This window comes from Aplidium turbinatum, chromosome 12 (genome assembly GCF_918807975.1).
Source record: "Aplidium turbinatum chromosome 12, kaAplTurb1.1, whole genome shotgun sequence".
NCBI classification, from domain to species: domain Eukaryota; kingdom Metazoa; phylum Chordata; class Ascidiacea; order Aplousobranchia; family Polyclinidae; genus Aplidium; species Aplidium turbinatum.
This window is the reverse complement of record NC_137483.1, coordinates 22,097,964-22,121,890: the sequence shown is the minus strand read 5'-3', so window position 1 is coordinate 22,121,890 and position 23,927 is coordinate 22,097,964. Positions and strand designations below refer to the sequence as shown.

Sequence of the window (23,927 nt, the reverse complement as noted above, 5' to 3'; positions counted from 1 at the left end):
CGGCTCGCAGTGATTGCCTTATTCACGATACTACCAGGGCAGTAGTTTGTAGCGCGTTAAACATGCGATTCTTTTAGAAATTGCCAAAATTTTTGTAGTGCAGCTGGTACAGTCAGCTACAGAAAAGTTAGCAAATGTTACAAAAACAAAACTTTTGGGATAGGCTAGATGTAAGGTATCTGTAGCTAATAAGGCCCGGTCAGTAATAAGGCCCACTCCCGGGATCTCCGTTGTTACAAATATTTTAAACAAAAGTGGAAGCTCTGATTGCTGCTATATTGAATTGAGACTGGCTGGTAAAGTTTCACAGCCTAAAGTTCAAAACTTTTTGAGTTGCAGAAAGTTGAAATTTGGGAGAACTAAAATTGAGTGGTTTTATTAATTTTCACATATTTTAGACTGCTTTGCAGTTAACAAACCACTTTGACCTACGTTTTTTTGCATTTTATGTGAAAGATATGTGCATGCTGAATTTCTGATGCAGTAAAACCAATAAATTTGAACTTTTTCCTGATTAAAGAAAGACTGATAATGATGATCACGACTAGGCTAATGTTGGTAATACGGCCCATAGACACATGGGGTAGGAAAAATGTACCGTTGTGCACCCCTGGTTAAGAAAGTGAGGGTTAAAGACTTGAGTAACCCAAAAAGTTCTACAACATTAATCCAATTTTTTATTGCAATGGAAATATCATAATTTCAGTATCAAAATATTTTAGTAGCCTATACCTACCACATCTAATAACACCATGTCGCTTTGAAAAAAATGGAGCATGGGGGTGGGAGGGAATAGTTGTCTCTGTGTATTTACTTATTAGTTCTGTGCCTGTGTTGCTGATTAGAAGTTGTTTTGTGATGTTTTTATTGTGAAAATAAACCTTTTCTATCACTTTTGGTGCAAACTCAAACCGGGCCTTATTCACAACACAGTCACATGCATCTAATAAGGCCCGCTTGAGATTTTTTTAATATTTTACAACTCTTTTTACTTAGAAACTTGTTTCACAGATATGTTGTTTAGAACTTTAGATAGACCCAAAGTATCCGTATTCCAAGTTTCGTTCGAAATTATGCAGTATTTAGAAAAATATTGAGATTTGAAAATTATCGTGCTTTTTTACAGGTAGGCTACCTTGCAGCAAGTATAGAGGTAGTTGAATTAACAAGTAACCATGAGCATTGAGCAATGAGCATACAGTGAATATCCAGGCCTGATGCTAATAGCGCAATGCAGGTTATCATAACAAAAATTATTCAACTAACATCGGTACCAATTGTCATTTTACGATAAACAGAGATTAATTATTTACGACAAACAAAAGCCCTTCTATTGTCAGACGTAATAAAAGCCTTCGCATTTCCTTCGTTTGATATCCCTTGTGCAAAATACCAATAGGCTAAATGGTATGGCCTCTGCCTACATGTAGGCTTCGTGTAGGCCTAAATTGATTGCTAGAATTTCTATTCAACTCCAGCAATTTAATTAAACCTACTCAGCTTGGTGAGATTTTTTTAGTGTAGTTTGCACGTAGGAAAGTTGCTTGGATGTTTGTTTACCGTGCGTGAATGGATTCAATCGGAAAACCAAAGTAGGCTATGCCTCTACGATTACATAATTGAAAAACAACAAGAGTAGGCTAACATCGTACTTGAAATAAACTCCTTTTAGCTCTACAAGTTCGTCATGAGTTCCGATCTCCACAACTGTTCCATTATCAATGACAGCGATCTGATCAGCGTTTATGATTGTGGAAAGATTGTGAGCGATAACTATGCTTGTCCGTCCTCGTCTAGCGACATCCAGCGCGTTTTGGACAACCTGAATTACAAAGCAGAATGAAAGCAAAGTGTTTGCAAATTTTATTTCTCTGCCACTCTTCTACGTATATTCAAAAAGGATTTTTTAAATCTTTCCTGATCCAAGAAAACAATCAAATAAATAAACTTAGTTTTTGTACTTGTTTATCATCTAATGAGGTGAAAATGATCCCAATCTTGGTTATCCAGCAATGGAATCCTTAATATAAAGTTCTCATTTTATCAAGCTTTCGCCAGAAAAAATTCTTGTTGGAGCCTCATGAAAACGTAGGCCAGTTCCTCGACTGTAGCATTCATGTTATCTATCATGTGGTGTTAAAGTTGAAAACCTTCCTGCTACACAGGTGTGAATTCAGAGGATGTGGGAGTCCTGGGAAAGATTATTTCGTTGGTTATTGCTACAAGTTTGTGATAAAGCAACAGCCTCTGTATGCAATTCAGAACATTGACTGCATTTATTGAGGATGTAATGCTAACATTGACGTTTGAAAATTGATATAAACCAAACACCTTTTCGCTTTCTGTGTCAAGAGCAGATGTAGCTTCATCAAGAAGAAGTATCTTTGGGTTTCTTAGAAGAGCTCTTGCGATTGCAATTCGTTGTTTTTGTCCACCAGATAATTTTCCACCTTTTCCCCCTACAATTGTGTTAAAACCCTGGATAAAAAATAGACGATGAAAAATTGCATCAAACAAAGCAACTACTGGTGGCCTTCCTTATTAGACAACCACCTTATCTGGTACGTACCTTCATCAAATCGGGTACGGATCTGACCAGATCTGTTAAAGATATGTACCGTTACCAGACAAAATGGTTGTCTGGTGCCTTGTCTAGCCACTTTAGTTAGGTTTAAGCTTTATATGTGCCTGATTTATGCTTTGTTTGTTAATTTAGAAAAGTTCAGTTTAGTTTAAAAATTAATTGTTTAGAAAACAAAGTAGTAACATCTGGCACGAGATTGAACAAATTAACTAAACACGTGAAAATTTTATTGATTAGTGAAACAGATATTTATATTGTAACCTTGGACATGAAAAATCTTTTGTGCGACAAGTTTAGTCTCTTGAGAGAACTTACTTCCGGTAATGTGGCGACAAAGTCAGCAATGTTCGCATTTCTTGCAGCCTCCAACACGTCTGACCGTCTCGCTTTCTTACTTCCCTCTCCGTAACTAAGTATATACAGATGATAACCACAGTGGAAGTGGGAATTTGGTTAAATCTTTTAAACAATGCGTTTATAATCTGTGACTTCCATAGAGTGAATTTCGTTGGGTGATGTTCATGCATTGACGTTCATGAAGTGGCGTTTTTGAAGGAGTTTCGTGAAGTGAGGTTGATGAATTGATGTTCATGAAGTGACATAGATATAGTGATGTTCATGAATTGGAGTTTAGAAATTCACGTTTATGAAGTGTTGTTCATAACTTGACATTCATGGAGTGACGTTAATGAATTGACGTTCATGAAGTGAAGTTCATAAAGTGACGTTCATGGAGTGACGTTAATAAAGTGACGTTCGTAAATTGACGTAGCCTATATGAAGTGATGTTAATAAAGTGATGTTGATGAATTGACGTTCATGGAGTGACGTTCATAAATTGACGTATATGAAATGACGTTCACAGAATAAAGAGCTAAATGTTGGATGCTGTTGCATTATTGGAAGTATTATGGTTCATTATCACCAAAGGTTACTGCAAAAGCTTTTTTGCAGATTGGTGTTTATTTTTGTGAACTTTCCCAAAGATACAAACAACAACAAGCAAATACACGTATAGAGTAGTAGTAGTGTAGCAGTAGTCCAGTTTTAATCCGGTGATGTCCACGAGACCGAGGGTGGCCGGATTCACCTCCAAGTGCCGCAGTCGCCTTCACACCCTGCCTCCACATCGATCTGTCTAACGCGTCCTCTCTTGTCAAACCCACCTTGCTGCTTTCCTCCTCAACTTGCCTTCTCCACGTTTTCTTGGATCTTCCTTGTTTTCTACGACTCTCCACTTGCAACTCCAGCGCTCTTTCCAAACATCATCTTCACCCCTTCTCAAAACATGCCCACCTCCTTCCGTTCGCTTTCACCAACTTATCAACATTCTCATTCAACCCAAGTAAGTTCATGAGTTCATCGGTATTCCTTTTGTCCATCAGCTTCACACCACACATTGCTCTCACTATCGCTCTTTTAAGTTCTTCTTAAAACCGCCAATTCGTTTTCCTGTAAGCACCATGTCTCACTTCCGTACTGTCTTTTTTTACGTTGAGACTTTTCGGTCATTTGTCCGAAATGACTTGAAAAAATTTGGTCATTTTTTATTTATTTCGGTCATTTTTTCTGATGAAATTATTTCCTTTCAAGTAGCTGATAGGCTACAAACCAAAATTTGCACATCCTGACTATAGCTACAACATCAAGTTTCGCTGAGAAACGTTGTCGTGTTTTATCTGAGAAAAGTTAGAACAGACAAGTTTTTCCGAACATTTTGACCGAATTGACTATATTTTTTTCAGACATTTAGTAAAAAATTATGGACAATCGATCGTTGTGGAGACTCACGGTAGCCGACGCCTTATTCAGGCATGGCCGATGATGATGATGATGAGTAAAAAATCGGTCAATGACCGATAATTGACAGAAAAAAAAGCAGTTCCGTACAGCATTGAAGATCTCACACAACCACTATAAATTCTTCCTCTCATTTTCAACGGAAATATTCTACCACATAACAACTCTCGGCACTCTCTGAGTTTCACCCAACCAAACCTTACTCTTGCAGTCACTGCCGCTTCACAACCACCACTGGCATTCAATCTATTTCGTATATAGCAAAAGGCATTCACGGATTCAACTTCGTCACTCAGCTTTCCAACAGGACCAACTATTCCTTCTTCAGTCTTCTTGCATCTTTCACATTCAAAACCATCTCCAGATCTCCATGTCACTCTCTTCATCTTTGCACATCTTCCATGCACCCACTGCCTACATTTCGTACACACAACAGAATTTGCCATCAGTCTTCTTCCGCATACGCCGCATAGGTCAATTTTGCTCATTGCGATTTTCCCTTGCGTTCCACTTATTACAACCTTTGTCTTTTTGATGTTGACACGCATAATTTTACTTTGAAGCGACTCCTTCCACTTTTCAAATTTCTCTCTCAGATCTTCCATTTTGTCACTCAACAAATAGAGATAATCTCAATTCAGAGTCGGATTCTGTTGTCTAACTATGCTGTCACTACTTTTAGTAAAAAAAACTATGCGTTGTTTTGCGTTTGTTCATTCAACAGATAAAAAAAATAACAAAGAACGTTATTAGAGGACAAAGAATTGAAAAAAAATAAATATTAATTTACAAAAACAAAAAAAACTCAATATTACCGAATATTTTCTTCAATAGTTTGGTCAAACAAATCTGGCTCCTGAGACACTAATCCGATCTGTTCACGCAGCCATGCAACGTTTAATTCCTTTATTTCAACGTCATCCAAAGTCTGTTGAAAATAATTATACAGCACGTAGTCTACGTTCTCACTTAGTCACTTTCCTCAATAACTTCAAGATGATCCCCTCGTAACAACCACAACAATTGTAATACAGTCAAATACCACAACAAATGGAAAGAAGTATGCATGGATGCTTCAGCTTGGAACAGGCATGACCACTCAAAAAAAAAATGCTGACAAACGAAACGTTAGAAATCAGTTCATTATTTCGTTTCAACAATTTCGGGCAATCGAATGAAAATGGAAGACGCCATACTCGAGTGTCGCCCTTATTTGGAATCATCAGTGGTGCATATTTTTCATGCTGTCTTGCGCGGAAATCGAACTTCTGACTTGATGGATATTGTTTGGCTAGAATCTCACGAAACTATTTCCATCAAGTCGGTATTCGATTCCTGTTCCAAAAACAACATGGATATGCACCACTGATGATCCCAAATAAGGGTGAAAGTCGAGTATGGCGTTTTCTATTTCATTCGATTTGGCCTCAAATGATTTTACAAAATGCCCACAATATTTCTAGGTATCCTAGAATGCAGTAGGCATAACTAAAATAACATTGTCTGCCATTATAGCTTTTAAAGGCATAGTAAATGAAATTTTCAAACGGGAATTAAGCATTAAAATGCGTAAACTGAACATTCAAGAATACATTTCAAAAAGAATTACTGAAAAAAATAATGTTTTCAATGGCACTGGCAAGGCCAAAAGTTCAATGTTTCATTTATTTTTTTTTTTCAAAAAGTGCAAACACTGCTCGAGAATACGTCACTACCGACAGCAATAACAAAAACCACGTTACCACTTCTGATGTTTCAACATCAGATCTGATGTTTTCAGCAAACTGTCTGATGTTTTGATGTTGAAATCTGCTGTTTTGATGTACATACATAGCCTACAGTTAAATCGCCCGCAGTGACAACTATTGCGCGATCAACTGATTGCTAGACTATAGTGAGGTAGACTGTACATTCGCACGCTTCGCTGCTTACGCCCATTCTCGTTTTGAAAGCTATGACAAAAGCAGGCGTGGAATGCTGATCAGACCGCAATAGGGCAAAATTTTATTGAAAATCGTTTTATGGCAGCATGTTAAACACAAAGAACGTGGAAAATTCCCAAGTCAGGTTTTTCCATTACTATCCCTTTAAATACACTCTATTATATCTGCTGTACGTACAATCATTCCATTTTGTGGATCATAGAACCTTTCAATCAATTCAACAGTTGTTGATTTTCCACTTCCTGACTGACCAACCAAAGCCAAAGTTTGTCCTGGCTTGACAACAATATCAACATTCTTCAACACAGGAAAATCCGGACGAGTTGGATAAGAGAACTTTACATCTTTAAATGATATCGTACCCTTGCAGGAGTCCTGCAAGACGAATGTTAAACATTGTGAATATTAAACCCTTTGAGGAGCTCCACCCTTCCATACAACTTCTGACGAGAAAAATATTTTGATGATGAAACTTTTTAGTTTCTTACACAATTTCGAAATGGAGAATATATTGTTTGTGTCAAAAACTATGGGTTAGGAAGTCCCTATTTGAAGTTTTGAACTTTCCTCTCTTGCTGCTTTAATAAAGCTACAAAGCTAATAGAAGTTTTGATGAATTGAAACTAAAAAGTACAACGGTTTGCATATAGCAACGAATCAAAATATTAAATCAATATTTACGACAATCTTCTTCATACATGGCATTGGAGGAGCTTATTAAAACAAACATTTTTATTATACACTTTGATGTTTCCGTGACATTTATAACATCACAAACTACAATATTGGCACAACGAGAAGCATACTTTACATAATAACAACTGTGTTACTAATCACTAACATACTAGTAGGATGCGTATGCTCAAAACATCTCCTATTGTAAAAAAAACATTTACAAAAAATTTTTACTATAAAACCTCAGCCTTGTGATAGCAAAAAACGAACCGGTGAAATGCCTTCGTCGCTATAAGGATCAATGAGTGGAATCTTGCTAAGAATGGCGAACATCCGACGAGTTGACTGCTTCGCTTCTTCGTAATTGGGAATTAAAACCGAATTTTGAATCAGGGCGGTCGCTCCATTGATAAGAGTGAATACAACGCTGACAATAACAAAAACGAATAACGTGGTTGCTTTGCCCTTAGTGACAACATAATACAGGTGTTTGTGTTAGCATAACTTGCACTAAAATGCTGAAAGATTGTTCAACTGGCTTTAACGTTTTTGTGCATCCTTTACACACTTCATTTAACATGTTTCAAAAGTTTAAACATAACTTTCATTCAAAATTGATATCTTACATTACAACACAAGTAAAAGTGGTAGACCGAAAAAGTGAAATTATATAGTGTTGAACTATTGATAGCTCATTGATCTAGCAATTTGAATGAAAATGGACTAAACCACCCAACCAAGCACACGACTTTATGGAAGTAAGGCAAGATTAAGCAGCGCTGGTTTGACTCTTGCATATTAAAGAACTATGCTCTCCATTCAGTGACCCACCTGTAGTTCAAAGCTTCTACAAGTATGAGAAACTGTCAAGATCAAGCTCTCGAAGAAGCTTTATCAGTCAACAATCAAGATTACCACAGCCATCCAACAAAAGCCAATCAATGGAAATATAACTCATCAGAATACCTTTTTATCGGTACCGGTAACGATGATAAAATTATCCGTTTCAGCTTCAGACACTCCGCAATAGAATTTGAAGTTTTCTATAGCCTATTAGATGATGCATTGATTCATATATATTTAACGACACTTATTTTAAATTTAATGTGTAAACTTACATGAACACGCTTTGAAAATACACTGCTCCTTTTTTTACCAAATGTATGCCTAATGCATACGTTACAGCGTACCCAATGAGCATGGTACATCTATGGAAAGCATATATGAAAGATCGAATGACCACTTTTCGAAATTCTGTTCTGCGATAAAACACGATAAAGTTGAAACAATTTAGTTTTGTATCTAGCCTACTACTCACATCATTTCTGTTTTTCAGATGCTCATGCATTCGTTACCGTACAAGAGTCAAGCCCAACGAATGCAGCAAATAATTGCCTTGAACTGGCAACGTTTTCATAGCAACAAAATAGAGCAAAATGAAAGAAATCTCTCTAGAGATTCCGTTTTTTATCTCCAGCATGTCCTCACCGCAGTCATTATTGGAATCATAAACTTCGAAAGCAGCACATGCGTTATATTATTGTATGTATTTTGACTATTATCAAATAAGTTACTTGGTGTTAAAGAATTAGTTTTGAAATTTGAACTTGAGAAATTGTACAATTTAATCCAACCATTGTAAATTAGACGTCTTTTGATATTAGTAAATTTTTATGAACATGTTTTGTTAACCCCATTTCCTGTGGAGGGGGTGGGTGGGGACTTGGTACTTTTCAAAGCAATATTATTAAAGAACTACGCGATCCACAGCTTTGAAATTTCATGACTTTTCCTAAAAATTATTCAAGTAGTTATTCCACTTTAAATGACGTTGCTATTGTCTATAGTTTTAAAGATATGACATGATCTTCATAACATACTTTGATATTTTAGCTAGTTACTAGCTAGCCCTTTTGTTTTCAAATTATACGGACTAATAGGATTACTGAGCGCCACCGTGCGTGGAACTGCGACGCAGATATCTCATGAGTTAGCTTTGTTGTAAAGCATTCAACCGTAATGATTCCGCCTTTTGTTTGCAAACTCGAGTTTTGAGTTGCTTTGATTAAACTTTGAATTACATCTGAGTTTCTATGAAATTATCAGAGAGCATCCGATAAGCCATGCTGAAAGAAATGTAATTTTACGTTGTTTTTCTATGGCTAATACATTTTGTTTCTAACTTATAACAAGAAGCAGTAGGAAAATTCTTGACAAAACTCTGTTTATCTCATAAAACAAACAGACTGATGTGGTAAGTTTCTTGATTTCTTGTCGGAAAGCAAGGAGTGCGTTCTTGACCCGCCAATGAACTTTTGCATGTACCTGTACAGTGTACACTTATATTCACATGAATATTTATGGATGTTGTGAAAATGTTTTATCAAAACGAGAGATTGATGGATACTGAAAAGAACTTGACACAGACTATCTAAACTGCTTGGCTTTTGTGGAAAAACACGCGCAGCTAAATTATTGTGCTTTGACAAACATTGTGCATATTGTATCAGCACTGAATCTTTACCTAAATGGTAATTTTGCAGTTCCTTGAGAGATTACAAAATCATTTTTTCTCTACGAGGATTTAAAAGTTTTGATATATCTCAGCAGAAACACCATTAGGACCAACTCAATAAATTCAAATTTTTCATTCAAATAATGATCTTCAAAAGCTTAATTTCACAAAACGGTGTAGGCCTATATCTTTCTCTCCATAAATTTGGACGTTTGTGTCATTTAGAGCAAAGTTGTTTGTTGGGTTGAAAGAATCTGAAATCAATGCCGCGTTTTTGTAATGTATTGTAACGCAATCTATCAGTCAGCCGCTTTTGTGCCTTTTTGTTTTCGAATACATTTCCGTTACAAAAGATTGGCTTTTGTAATAACGCCTTCAACCATAGAGCTGCATTCTCTGACTGCATCTCAAACGCTATACCATACTCAGCAATTTTTCTAAAGCATTGTTACACAAAATGCATATTGCATATCTGACAAAATAAGGGAAATATGTTGAATTGAATTATTTTTTATACGGATTGTTTTCCTTGTCTCATAAAACTAATCAGAAAAAAAGAAAGAACGATTTTTATTGTTTGGCGTAAAAATATGTATATTGAGGTTCAACTTGGTTTGCATAATGAAAATCACCACAAATAATTGCTCGAAGTGATTTTCGTAGCTATTTGATCCTTCGCGATGATAGGCTATCAATTATAGTTTCTATCAGATCAAGCCTGTTCAAACTATTTTTTTTTTAAAACTATGGTTCATTCAAGAATATAATACTTCATTTTTGTGTTTTTACTTCGATTTTTTCACAAGCAAGACTTTACACAAAACACCTTCAGTGTGAGCTTACCCAGGAATGCCGACTCGATAAGTTGTTTGCAACGTGAGTTGATTGACCATAGTAGCCTAAATGGACCAGAAAGCTGTGGTCAAAACTTGATTACTTTTTATCAAAATGTTTGCACATTGGGAACAGCAATCACTTTGTTTGAAATCAGCAAATCACATTTTGTCATTGGTTCAACGTCTGCAGACGTCTAAACTAACATACAACAAAGTTGGTCTTCTGGGTCTTTGGTTCGGAAAACATCATTATGATGTATTGTGACGTGGTCTATCAGCCAGCAGTAGTTTATGCGCCTTTTGTTTTTGGGTGTGTGTCAATTACAAAAGATGGCTTTTGCAGTAACCCCATCAACCGCAAACTGCATCTAAAATGCTATTTCAAAATTTGAAAAAAAAGAAATCTTCTAATGCGTAATAAATATCTTGACACAAATTGCATGTCCAACAAATTAGAAAAAAATGTAGAAAACGTTATCTTGCAAATCTAGTTAACAACATGAAAAGAAGACATTTCAATCATTTAGACACAAAAGTGCATTTTTAAAATATCAATAACCTTCAATTTTGCCCAAAGAAAAAGTCAAAACGTTAGAGATTTTTTGTTTTTGTACGACAATAGCACTCAGCCTGAAAAAGCTTTTTTTGCAAGATTTGATATCTTGCTAAATGTATCCATTTTTCGTATCGTTATGCCACGACTTTGAGTTTGTCACGCAGAACGGGAGTTCCATTTGGCAATGTGCAAACGACCTTTTCTATAGCCTACCAACACGATTTGACTAAACGATTATTACCACTACATTTTATTACAACTGTTTGCAAAATTGTTTCATTCAAAGTGATCATTGTTGGCAAGTATTGAAACGTATCATTTTTGTAATGCATCGTGACATAGTTTATCAGTCAGGAATTTTAGACGCTCTTTGTTTTTGGAGTGCACGATGCCTAAAATGGAACGAGCTCCTATCGAAGCACGTCACTACCTTTGGATAGGTTGTTGTCCAAATACCACGTGACACCATTAGGCTACCTTACTTTTCTGTATTCAACCGCTACCCAGACAGCAAATCAGACACATTTTACATCGATTCAACGTCTCTAGACGTTGAAACAATGTTAAAAACGAATAAAAAGCTCCCTGAGATATGCTGTGAAATACAAAGTGTTTCTTGATCAAGCATAACCAAATTCGACAGTGTGAATGTGAAAAAAATGCTTGATTTAGTTCTAATATCAAGTAATGACAGTACGTTTGAAAAAGTGTAGACCATAAACATGTGGCTCAAAATTAACTTGAAATACTTTTTTTTGCAGTGATTTTGTCTCATTCTCTGCAAATGTTGAAACAAAGCAAAACATTTTTACAATGCCTCCGGCAAAACAACAAGCTAACGCAAGTCAGACACCAATTGCGATTTCATTGAAGCGTGGACGACGTCTCTGCGTAAAAGATTAAAATCGTACACAATGGAATTAACTCGTCACACTCAATTATAAGTTAATTAAGAAGCGATTTCTCAAGTCAAATAAAAAAAATATGACCAACCATCAAATTATTTGATTTTTCAAGTTGTGCTGTCGAACAAATTGCAAAAAAAATTCGATACTGTGTTGTCAAATAAATTATCTGCATCATGTGAAAATTTGATTGAGCTCGTGTAACTCAAAAACTACGCAAGATAGATCAATCAAATTTTCACATGATGCAGATAATTTATTTGACAACACAGTATCGAATTTTTTTTGCAATTTGTTCGACAGCACAACTTGAAAAATCAAATAATTTGATGGTTGGTCATATTTTTTTTATTTGCGTACGGGGGGGGTCGGTTCGACACTAGCACTTTGAGCTCGTGTAACTCAAAAACTACGCAAGATAGATCAAAGTGCTAGTGTCGAACCGACCCCCCCCCCCCCGTCCGCAAGTCAACTGGCCAAAAAACGTCACAGGAAAAAGGGTTAAAGGTCGGTTTAGATATTCGAAAACTTACATCTCATGATACTTTTGGAAAGGTACGTACTTGTTAATAGCAGGAGACAACATTGAAATAAACTATTTGATGTTCGTGTTTACGTTCTTTTTCTTGACTTTGCTATGTTGACGTGTATTGTTTTTTGCTGTGATGGTCAGAAATAAAAACAACGGAACTGAACTGACGTTCAGAGATTATTGAATCGTTTGTACAGATTTGATTCCGGCGATAAAGAAGTTTCCATTGTTAAAGGTTTTCATTGAACATTTGTGCGAGATATTTATTCCAATTGTTGTGTGGGGTCAGTGAGGTGTACTTACAAAATCAGAAATGTCCCAAGTGACGCAGTTTTTAAAATATTTTACGTTTTTGGGAATGTCAGTTTATAGTCTATTTGGCTTAGTGCAACTAAAGGTTGGCTGTTCTTTGGAAATGGCATTTTAAGTAGACAAGTAATAGCCTAACAATGGTCAAAGACAAGTGTCAATCAGAAATGGTTTTATGTATCTGCAAATGTACTTTTAACACTGGTTTCAAAAGTTATATATATTTTTTTCTAGTATATCAGGTGTTCAAGATATTTATATTATTGTTGTTGAAAAAGTTTCATTTATAGCGACCTGCATACACTGGCCTAGTCAACGTTTGAACTTACCATATTGATTGAAGGACGATGCAATGTTAATTTCTAATATTAGGCTCCTATAAATGTAGCCTACTGCATATCTTAAGCAGGAAGCACGGCATTTCCACGTTTGTATATGAGAGCCTGAAGTGGACCTTTGTCGACCAATCTCCAACTGATGCTGAGATTGAGTGGGTGTGCATTTGCATCTCAGACTACAACATCGTCAACATTTACAAGCCCCCACCCTCGCGAATGTTGCCACCATCCCTTCCAACGTTCCCCTCCCCCAGTCTCTACGCTGGCGATTTCAACTGTCAGCGCATAGACTGGGGCTACAGAAACACAAGCAGCGACGGAGAATTGCTGGCTGACTGGGCCTCTACAAACCATCTTGCCCTCCTATTCAATCCAAAGGAACCAGTCAGTTTCCACTCCGGCCGCTGGGGAACAGGGACAAACCCTGACTTGGCCTTTGCGAGTGTCGACAGCTCTCTTCCAGACAGACGTGTGCTTGAGAAGTTCCCGCGGTCCCAACACCGGCCATCCCTCATCATCGCCCCAAAACTTGTGGCTCCTGTCCCGAGTTCACCGGTGAAGCAATGGAACTTCAAAAAAGCCGATTGGAATCAATACAGCCTCTTGACCAATGAGTCTACTGCAATGTTACCACCACCTGAAACATGCAACGCAGACGAGGCATACCAGGACTTCTGCAATGCCATAATAACTGGGGCAAAGGCCAGAATACCACGTGGCCATCGAACCAGCAATACACCATGCTGGGACTCTGAGTGTGAAGCTCTCTATCGCTCATACCTAGGCGCCACAAGTGGTGCTGCTTCTAACACCGCCGCTACCAGACTACTTGAGCGATGGAACGAAGCTGTCCAAACCATCGACTTCTCACACTCAAGCCGCAAAGCATGGAGCATCATCAACAACCTCACTGGGCGCTCAGCAAACTCCTCTCGCCAGTGCCCCGTTTCTGCTAATGCCATCGCTTCTCAGCTAATGCAGAACGGGGTCTACAAGACAAAGGACCGCAAGGCATCCCGCCTTGTCGCCAAGAAAGTATCTGCCCTGTGGCGACTGGAAACACCACAAGAGGAAGCAATTTCTGGAGACTTCATCCCAGAGGAATTTTCCACCGCCCTCCGCCTAATGAAACCACACAAGTCCCCATGGCCGGATAAGATCTGCCCTGAGCTTGTGCTCCATGCTGGCCATGCCCTAAAGTACTGGTTACGTAGATTCCTCTCTTCCTGCTTGCACCACCTCACAATCCCAAAAATTTGGAGAAGAGCTTTAGTAGTTGCGATCCCTAAGCCTCACAAGCCACCAGAGGACCCAAGGAGTTATCGTCCGATATCCCTCCTGTGTGTTCCTTTAAAGATCTTCGAAAGGCTGATCTACGCACGCGTCAACCCAATCATCGATCCGCTTCTTCCAAAAGAGCAAGCTGGGTTTCGGCGCGGAAAATCCACCGTAGATCAGGTCACACTCTTAACCCAAGACATCGAGGATTGCTTTGAGGCAAAAAAGGCCGGCGCTGTCTTTCTAGATCTTACAGCTGCCTATGATACCGTATGGCATCGCAGCCTTACTTGCAAGCTGCTTCGCCTGCTTCCTGATCGACATATGGTTCATATGATTATGAAACTCGTCAGGAATCGAAGCTTTACCCTCACCACCGGTAGCTCACGGCGAGGCAGACTGAGACGCCTGAAAAACGGCGTTCCACAGGGATCGGTCCTGCCTCCACTTTTCAATATCTACACCCACGACCTGCCAACTACGTTCTACGCAAAATACGCTTATGCGGACGATCTGGAAATTCTCCACTCCACAAAGTCGTGGGAAAATCTAGAAGACATCTTGAGCCAGGACATGAAAACTCTCTCAGCCTATCTCCAGAACTGGCGACTGAAACTCAGCGAAACCAAAACTGTGGCAGCAGCTTTCCACCTCCATAATCGGGAAGCTGATCGTGAGCCACACGTCCAGAACAACGGAAAATCTCTGTCCTTCTGCCCCGAACCAAGATATCTTGGGGTGACACTGGACAGATCGCTCACATACCGCCACCATTTGGTGTCACTGCGCAAGAAACTGACATCGGGCGCTGCGCTACTTAAGCGCCTGGCAGGCTCTAGCTAGGGGGCGAAGGCTGACACTTTGCGTATAGCAGCCTTAGCCTTGTCTACTCTTCAGCAGAGTACTGTACACCTGTTTGGTGCCGCAATGCTCACTGCCATAACATCGACACTGCTATAAACAGCACCCTGGGCACAGTGACCGGATGCCTGCGTCCCACACCATTGGACAATCTCCCCATTCTCGCTGGTATCCAACCCGCTGAGCTTCGTCGCGAAGAAGCCACTATGTCCCTCGGTCGACGGGCACTGGAGCCTAACCACCTTCTCCACCGCAAGATCTCTGCCGTCCCAAACGAGCACCCCCATCGTCTGAAATCAAGACACCCACTCCCGCCAGCCGCTCAACTTCTTATCAACGAAGCTGATGTACAAGACATCTCTGCGGCTGCTTGGGCGGACCATAAATGGAGTTCTGAATGGAAGTCAACCGCCACCAGACTCTATTCGTTCATCCCCGACGCCGACACACGCCCCATCGGTCTAACACTACCAAGACAGGCATGGGTGCGCCTCAACCGTCTCCGTACGGGCGTCGGTTTTTTTAGCTCAACCATGCACCAATGGGGAATGGCCTCTTTCTCCTCCTGTGAATGTGGTGCCGAGGAACAGACTGCAGACCACACCATCAATGACTGCTCCATCTTCAAGCCACCTAACGGAGTGGAAGGTCTGCGTGTCATGGATGATGAAACCAAAGACTGGCTGCTGTCTAGTAGCCTTCCAGTGTAGTCCGAGAACATCGTAAATCTGGGGTGGTAAAAGGATAAACCCTCGGCCCTAGACGCTCACACGACGACGACGACGACCACGACTGCATATCTTTGAGAGTACACAAACCCAACTCAGCTTCCAGTCAAGTTTGCAGTTTGCACTTTGACAAAGCCTGTGTTTATAGGTCTCAATGGTTTGATCGTGGACGTCGCTACAGCCTAATAGCATCTGGAATGGAAGCCAAACACTAGGCCTAACTTTCACGGAAAACGGCATTGCCATATTGGGGGTTTTATTGCCAAATTTAGAAATTTGAGCGTTTTCCAATGTATTTGGCAGGCTACATTGATTTTGGCATAAATTTTTGGCGTTTTTTTTTTTATTTATTCAGCATCGTAAATAGTTTAAAAAAAACTCTGTTTTATTAATGCACAGTAGGTTATAGTTACAAAACATCAGGTTTAAAAAGGAAAATTTTCCTGAATCTTGATGATGCTTTTCATAATAATGCATTTTGGACTGATTTTCTCAACAGCATGATTACTACCATAGCCTAAGTTGTTGCGACCGTGCAAAAATTTAATCTGAAAATGTATTAAAAAAACGTCTAGTTTTTAACCCTATCTGTAGCAACATGAGGCTTTATGAGGACGCCCCACTCTAGCAGTGAAATATTTCACAGAAAAAAATATTCTAGATATGTGAAGCTTCTTGAATTTTAGTTTTTATTCTTTGCGAATTTTCTAAACCTAAACTGGTCATTTTTCTACCTTCCTGCACTTCACAATAAACATTTCGTCTCAGGTGGCTAGACATTTTCGTGCAATGCTAGTTATATATATGTTAACGTTAGTGCAATATAAATGTTAGTGCAATTACTTTGAAATGTAAAAACGCCTAAAAATGGCTTATATTTATGAACACAAGTAATTTTTTGTTTAGTTTAGCATTACTTTATGTTATAATTCCAAACTTTCAATTTTGAAGCTATTTTCAGTAAATTAAAATAAAAACCGACTTTCTGAGGTTTTACATCTCAAACAATTTGTTTCATAAATTTGTTGAGTAAAAATTTAATTTCTGTTTGCACAATACAAATGGATATTATTTTGTAAAATGTTTTGGCTCTGTGATTTTCATAGCTCCCATTATTAGCGATAAATTAGCACGCGGCTAAGATAGCCCGTGACGTGCTTTCCGCGTACGAAAACAGCTCGTATTAATATAGGGTTAATCCTGTTTGCTATGCAAGATGAGGTCTAGCGTTTGGTTTCCAGTCAAGATGTTATTATAGACGAGTATAGTGACGTCCACGGTTTGATCTAGTGTATGAAGGATCGTGCAATGCGTATTTTTTCATTACTTTTAATTTTTTCAAAGCATTGCAACAGAACACGACAAGTATTTAAAGCTATAAAATGAGAATTTAAGATATTTTGAAAACAACATAAAACATACTTCTGATTGATATATAGATATTACAAAATATGTAAAATATTAATTCAGAGTCACTTATTAAGTTTTTAATCGCACGATGGTTGAGTGATTGCAAAAGAGTATCAAGCGCTAAGTTGTAAACGTACCGGATATATATATTGTTTGTTTTGCTCCAGAAAGAAAACTGTTGTAAACTCGAAACTGACGATCGCAAAAGAAAAAAGCCATTAGGCTATACCACTAGCGTAACCGGTTGAGAATTTTTTTTCCTTTGGCATTTCTTCAGTCTGGCAGTCTCGCTTGGTAGTCTACGTAAATGATTATGCACGTACCCGCACGCAAACACAGTTAGGAGCGATAAACGCAAGTTACCAAATGTTTTATGCCAGGCATTAGAACTTCAATCAAAGCATTTTCCGCAGTCTTCAAAATGTTCTTCTGGAAGAAAACTCCTTTCCATAAAAATAGCGGCTTTTTTCATTTGTATTTCTGAACATCTGGTCGGAAACTAGGCTGTTTTCTAGATGTGAAAAACTTTCGTAACAAGTATCCAACAGATTCATTTTAACAAAGCAATATTGTTGATTGGCTCATACGGCAAAATACAAACTGGCATAGACGTTGACAACTAAAAGTAGCCTAGGTTATTTTATCTTTAAAATAAATCCGTTGTGTCGAATAGCACGAAACGTGTGTGGCGAAATGTTTGATGCCAGGCGTTAGAACTTCGATCAAAGAATTTTCCCGCAGTGTTCAAAATGCGCGGACGCATTGGGAATTTCTCGCGTGAAGCGTCGCTTTTAGGCCATGCCTTGAAATACCTCGCGCAAGAAAATTTACGTAAGTCGGCACTCTTCTGATTACATCACGTGATGCTCCCCTCCATTGTTTCTCGACCTGATTTGACGTCCTCTCTCAGTTTTTTTTTTTCGTAATGCACGGCGTTTGTTGAATAGTGACGGCGCGTGTCGAGCGGCACTGTCACCGAAAAAGGCAAAAATCGCAGCCCTGCATGTTTGTTTGTCATCTTAGATTAGTAAAACAACTAACTCTACATTAAAAACAAATTACAAAAGATATAATATTCAACTCACTTATCCTTCCGGTGCAATTCTTTCTCATATCGTTGGTATGTCTTTTCCTCTTTTGTCAAAGAAGCTATCGTCCGAATGTTATAAATAGCTTCGGAAGCTATTTCACCTATGTTAAAGAAACATTTTCTTTTTGCCAACAGTTTTCTTCACTTCATAGCATGGATTTAAGGAATTACGAAATAACCAGTAACCCGACAAGCGAAGGGTACTTTTCGGCAGTCGAGTTCAAGAGTGCGTTAAGTTTTATTTTTCTCTCGATCTTTTCAAGAGAAAGTATCCAATATCTTCTATATCCAATAATACAAACCTGGTTCAACGCCTTGCTAGTTGATGATAAATACCGCTCACCTCTACTGGTGTAATTAATTGGGTAGGCATAGTTGCTGAAGGAAAGGCGGCCGAAAGAAAGGAACTGGCCACCCTAGTCTCATTAGTGCCGAAGACTTTGTGTGAAGAGAACCTTATCTTCTCATCCCCTTAAGCTCAGTAACTGAGTATGGCATCTTTATCTTTACTTTTACATTATAATCATATTATAATACTAAAACTTTCACAATCGTACCGGCTTTTTCATGACTTTCTTTAGCGTCTCTTTCCGCTTTCAGAAGATAGTGTTTAAAAATCTTTTGAAACAAAAATTCAAATGGTACAACAGCTACGTTTGCTAATGTTAGTTTCCAACTGTATCCTAGAGCAATTCCAACAGCAACAACTAAACATGAAAAATAACTTTGTCACCAATTCTTCAAAGTATGAAATGCAAACAAAACTGATAGAATAGGTTTTTTACAAGCTACTTATCACAAAATCAACCAAAGTTAGCCAAAGTCCACCCCGTCATCTTAGTGTCTTAGCGCCCAACTCAAGATCAAGGCCAAGCGGCGTAGATTCAACTATCCGGGTGTGCGCTTGAGCAACTGCTCTCCATTCAGCGACATTCTGCTCTCCATTCAGTAATAATTTCCTCGGCAACAACACTTGAACAACTATTGGAAAATTCAATCTGTCAATCTTGGTGACCGGGCCTGTGTCAGTGGTTGAAAGACTCTACAAGAATGCAAAACTGCTAAAAATAACCTACTACCGGTATAAGCTTTGTCCGTTCGAGGATAAAGATTCAAAACCAAAGTTGAAAAGAGGTTTAAATAAAATCAAAAATGTTACAGATAATTGAAGTTTCAGGATATGCGGCCATGCAATGCGCATCAAGAATCGGTCGAAGATCTAGTGCATGATATAATTTATGATTTAACTTAAATTCTTTATTAAAAAAAAATGTTTTAATTCTGAGCAAATATAGGCTAAATTTTTCGGATTACGTTAAAACCTAAAAATTAAATACATTGCTCATGTCACAAAGTTACAAAATGCTTATGTTTTTAATTTAAGCAATGCTGATGATCGTTACCGAATGTTGAGACGTTTGCCAAAGCTAGCCCAAGTCTGGTTCCCGTTGCTCCCTTTACAAGCGATGCGTCTCTGCTCAGCCTTGCACTGATAGCTCCAGTGCTGTTTCTTGGGTCATCAAAGTAAGTCATGTCTTGGCGTAGGACTGCTCTGAATACTTTTTTTCGCAATCTTATCGTCAGCTCAACTCCTGATTTTGCAAATACAACGCACTAGAATAGTAAAGACAAAATACTTTGTGAATACATTGCAATATTTTAACAATGAAAAACTATTTTAACTCGCACCAAACAAATAGACTTGACTTGGCTATTCAGTACTGTGGATTAATTTTTTGATAACTTGAAAATAAAAAAAAATACTGACATAATTAAACAATAATTAAGAAACATAATTAAACAATTAACTGCACCTGAAGGAGATATCCTAATAATGACACAAGTGCTGCTCCAGCTAATATACAGCTTTGAAATAATGCTTGTTGAAGCTGCTCGGCTGGAGTGGCTAGAGCAAAAACCCCAAGAAATAAAGCACTCAGCAAACCAGCTAACGGCAAAATAGAACCAGTGATACATGAAAGTACGCAGCCACCTGGAAAGTAATATTAGTTCTTAATATTTCAAATGCAATATTGGTCAAAGTCACAATTCCACTTGCATTCCGCAAATGGGCTGGCTACAACCTGTCCTCCGAATTAGCTTTGTGAGCGACCGACCTAAGATCACGCAGTGCTGGTTTGGCTCTCGGGGTGTGCGCTTGAGCAACGCATTCTAAGGAATGTTTTCCATTTAACGGCATCTAATAGATAGAATAATTTTCCAGCAACAAGACTTCAACAATTGGAAACTTCACTCAGTCCATCTCGGTAACTGGCACTGCGTGAAAAGCCTCCACAAGCTTGCGAAACAATCAGAAATAACCTTTCAAGCCTTTGTCAGTCCGAAGATAAAAATTCAAAGCCGACCAACCAATGCTGTAACAGCTTCAAAAATTTCTTCTAACAAATTGATTGTCGATGTTTAGACTAAGTTATGTGTTATCAAGACGAAAAAGTATGAAACTCAAAACTGCGCATTGTGTAGATAAGATACCACGATTGACTTTTCAATTGATTGTTTCTTTGTTTTGCGCATCGCGATGTGCCTGAAGACGACCTATTGATCTGAAGAAAATATTGTGATTGAGAGTTGCATTTGTGTGGTGTGTTGCTGAGCACGGCGCTTTGATCCTCAAGCATTCTACTCAGTTAATTATTGCCTTGATTTCTACACGCTTTGGTTCTACGCTTTCTTCAACAATTACCAGCTCAGTGGCCGAGTGGTTTCGCCTTCGGCTCTGGTGCTGGTAGATCTGAGATCGATTCCAGGTCGGGTCAAACCGAAGACTTTAAAAACGGTACCGATTGTGTTCTATACTGCATAGCGCAGTGAAAATGAGTCGGGTAATAATGTGATAACATCGTAAACCTGATACAAATTACAAATTAAAAATGAGCCCTGTCGCTAAAAGACCTTAGCTGTTGTAGAGCGACAATAAATAAAACCATAACATTATTATTATTATTCTTCAACAATTCATTCTTTCAGTTCTGTTGTTGCAACGTTGTGTACTGTAGGAAGGAGTTATTTATGTATTCTTTTCATTGCAGATATAGTAGCCTTTTATTTTAATAAAGCCTAATCCAGATTGTTATACAAGTGTAGGCCTATTAAGTTCACTTCAATTAATTTGATAGAAAAAAAATGTTAGGGGGAAGACGGGGCAAAGCGGAACGCGGGGCAAAGCGAAACATCGCGATTTTTCACGTTTTGTACTCTTTGGGTTTCACGTTTTGCTCCCTCTAACCGGAAGCACTAGTTAGGAAATTATAAACTGTAGCCTATTTGCTGTGGGAAAATGGCGACTGGCAGAGCACAACGCGTGTTGTGAGGAAGTAAAATGTGTTTTGGCATGGTTTGTTGCAAGAAAGAGATGGAAAAGTAGCTACCACATTCGTTAGCATAAGCGAATTTGTTAGTAGCTTTGTTTTTATCTTAGACATTGAGACTGCATTTGTTGGTAACAAAAGCAACTTTTACCTAAAACTTTACAGGTTTCATCAGAGATGTTATTTTCTAAAGGCTATACGTTGGTGCAAACTGGGACAGCTGTATTAGGGGCAAAGTGGAACAGTGCATTAGGGCAACATGATACTCTAGAAGTCTAGATTGTGTCTGTGGTTCTTCTGTTGATTGAATTTTTGTTTACGACTCTTTTAGCCTTCAAGATTGTAAAATATTTATCAGCATTCATTTATATTGTACCGGTAGGCCTACACAATTTAATTCTGACAATAGTTCGTCGCTATAAGAAAAAAACTGAAATGGATAAATGGAAGGATACCAATATTAAGAATGCAATAGAAGATGTGAAAAGCAAGAAGTTGTCTTTGAGAGAAGCGGCTAAACAGTACCAAATACCCAAATCCTACAATAATGAAATGTCCCGCTTTGTCCCACAGCTGGGACAAAGCGGGACATTTTAAAACAAATTCTTTTTTCATTTGTACTATAACAGTAAAAAGATTCCGCTTGATTTTCGAACCAAATATGCTGACCAACTAAGGCTTTCGATTAAAAAAGAAATTAACTAAATCCAATCATCACTGTTACTAAAATTACGTTTTTACAAAAAGTGTCCCGCTTTGCCCTGTCTTCCCCACTACTTGAAATTCAACACAAAGACTGATTCAGATGGGGTTAAAACAAATTTAATTTTTGCAAATTATTTTAAACATTAGCAAAGAAATAATAATAATCAAAGTCATTGCTTACCTGCTATATAAGGCCATTCCGACTTATTCATTGCCAATACTCGTAAAAAAGAGAATTCAGGTAATACTTCCTCGTCGTCTATGTTCAACTCTGATTTGGTTCTATACCTTTCTGATGTTTTATGGCTGATATCTAGAGTGATTTTGAACATATAGTTACTCTGATGTTGAGTTTGTCGATCTCCGTGTTAAAAATATCAAAAGAATACATTGAAACACCTTACCGGAGGTATGTCTTGTCCTTGGAACAACCAAATCTGTTTCGTGTTCTTCTATGTGATCAACTTTAGCTTGGGCGTTAGTGAGAGAAAAATAAACACCATCTTTGTTTTTCATAAGCTCGTCATGAGATCCTACTTCCACTACTTGTCCCCCTCGCATTGCAATTATGTTGTCAGCTCCTCTGATAGTTGACAAGCGATGAGCTATTATGATCGTTGTACGTCCTGTCCGTAAAATTTAAGCAAAATACTTCACAAGGTAGATTTAAACGATCTGTCTTAGCCTGATGCTGCGAGTTTGCTGTGGCAATAGTAAGTTGCGCTAGCTTTCGGAACACAGTTCCCTAGTCATGTGCTATGATGATTCATCATAGCACATGACTAGGGAACTGTGTTCCGAAAGCTAGCGCAACTTACTATTGCCACAGCAAACTCGCAGCATCAGGCTAAGACAGATCGTTTAAATCTACCTTGTGAAGTAAGCAACGATCATGCTGCTAAAAGCGAAACTCAATCAATTGCTTAAGCAAAATACTTTAACCTGTTAAACAATGTTGCCATGCGTCCTATTTTTGGAAAATTTGTTTTTCTTCTTTAAAAAGTTTTGTTTTTCCTTCAAAGACGTTGAAAATTGTCCAAATCTCTCCTACATATCCGAATCTTTGCTGTAAATACTTTGGGTGATAGTTTACACCAATGGGTCCCAACCTTTCTACGCCGTGAGACCGATAAATGTTTTTAAAAATATTCGTGGTCCAGCAACAAAAGATCGTAGGGAATAGAACAGACCTATTTGTAATCTTTGGCAAAACAAAGTTATCCTTCGTATTATAATGCAAGATATTGGCATAAGCTATGAATTTGAGACAAAAGTAACAACAAAATAGCAACCAAATCAACTCAAATAACAATATGTTGATCTATTTACATATAAAATCAAATGTCACCAGGAAATTTATTGTTGTTTCGCTGCCAGTGTGCGTCACAAGCAAGATACCAACAAATTTCTGAAACAAGGAGCGGTATTTCGGCATTCAGCCGGATTTATTGCTAAAGCTAAATATAAAAACATTTCTCTTAACCTTCTTCTTCTGGTTTTATTCCCACTTCAAGTGGAGTTACTGGTGTAGAT

The 23,927-nt window shown here is 38.2% G+C and overlaps 1 protein-coding gene across 1 annotated transcript in view; it reads right to left on the bottom strand.

The window, feature by feature from the left end:
- Positions 1–23,927, bottom strand: part of LOC145780825 (phosphatidylcholine translocator ABCB4-like) — a 50,504-nt gene that overhangs the window by 300 nt on the left and 26,277 nt on the right. The window contains exons 9-21 of the mRNA XM_082592468.1: positions 22,799–23,020; positions 22,576–22,707; positions 20,175–20,353; positions 19,764–19,974; positions 18,918–19,067; positions 18,356–18,461; positions 8,121–8,261; positions 7,273–7,429; positions 6,505–6,702; positions 5,200–5,312; positions 2,900–2,993; positions 2,332–2,478; positions 1,653–1,822 (exon numbers count right to left, since the gene is read on the bottom strand). Coding sequence (XP_082448594.1) covers positions 1,653–1,822; positions 2,332–2,478; positions 2,900–2,993; positions 5,200–5,312; positions 6,505–6,702; positions 7,273–7,429; positions 8,121–8,261; positions 18,356–18,461; positions 18,918–19,067; positions 19,764–19,974; positions 20,175–20,353; positions 22,576–22,707; positions 22,799–23,020 — 2,020 coding nt within the window. The remainder of the gene's footprint in view (positions 1–1,652; positions 1,823–2,331; positions 2,479–2,899; positions 2,994–5,199; positions 5,313–6,504; positions 6,703–7,272; positions 7,430–8,120; positions 8,262–18,355; positions 18,462–18,917; positions 19,068–19,763; positions 19,975–20,174; positions 20,354–22,575; positions 22,708–22,798; positions 23,021–23,927) is intronic.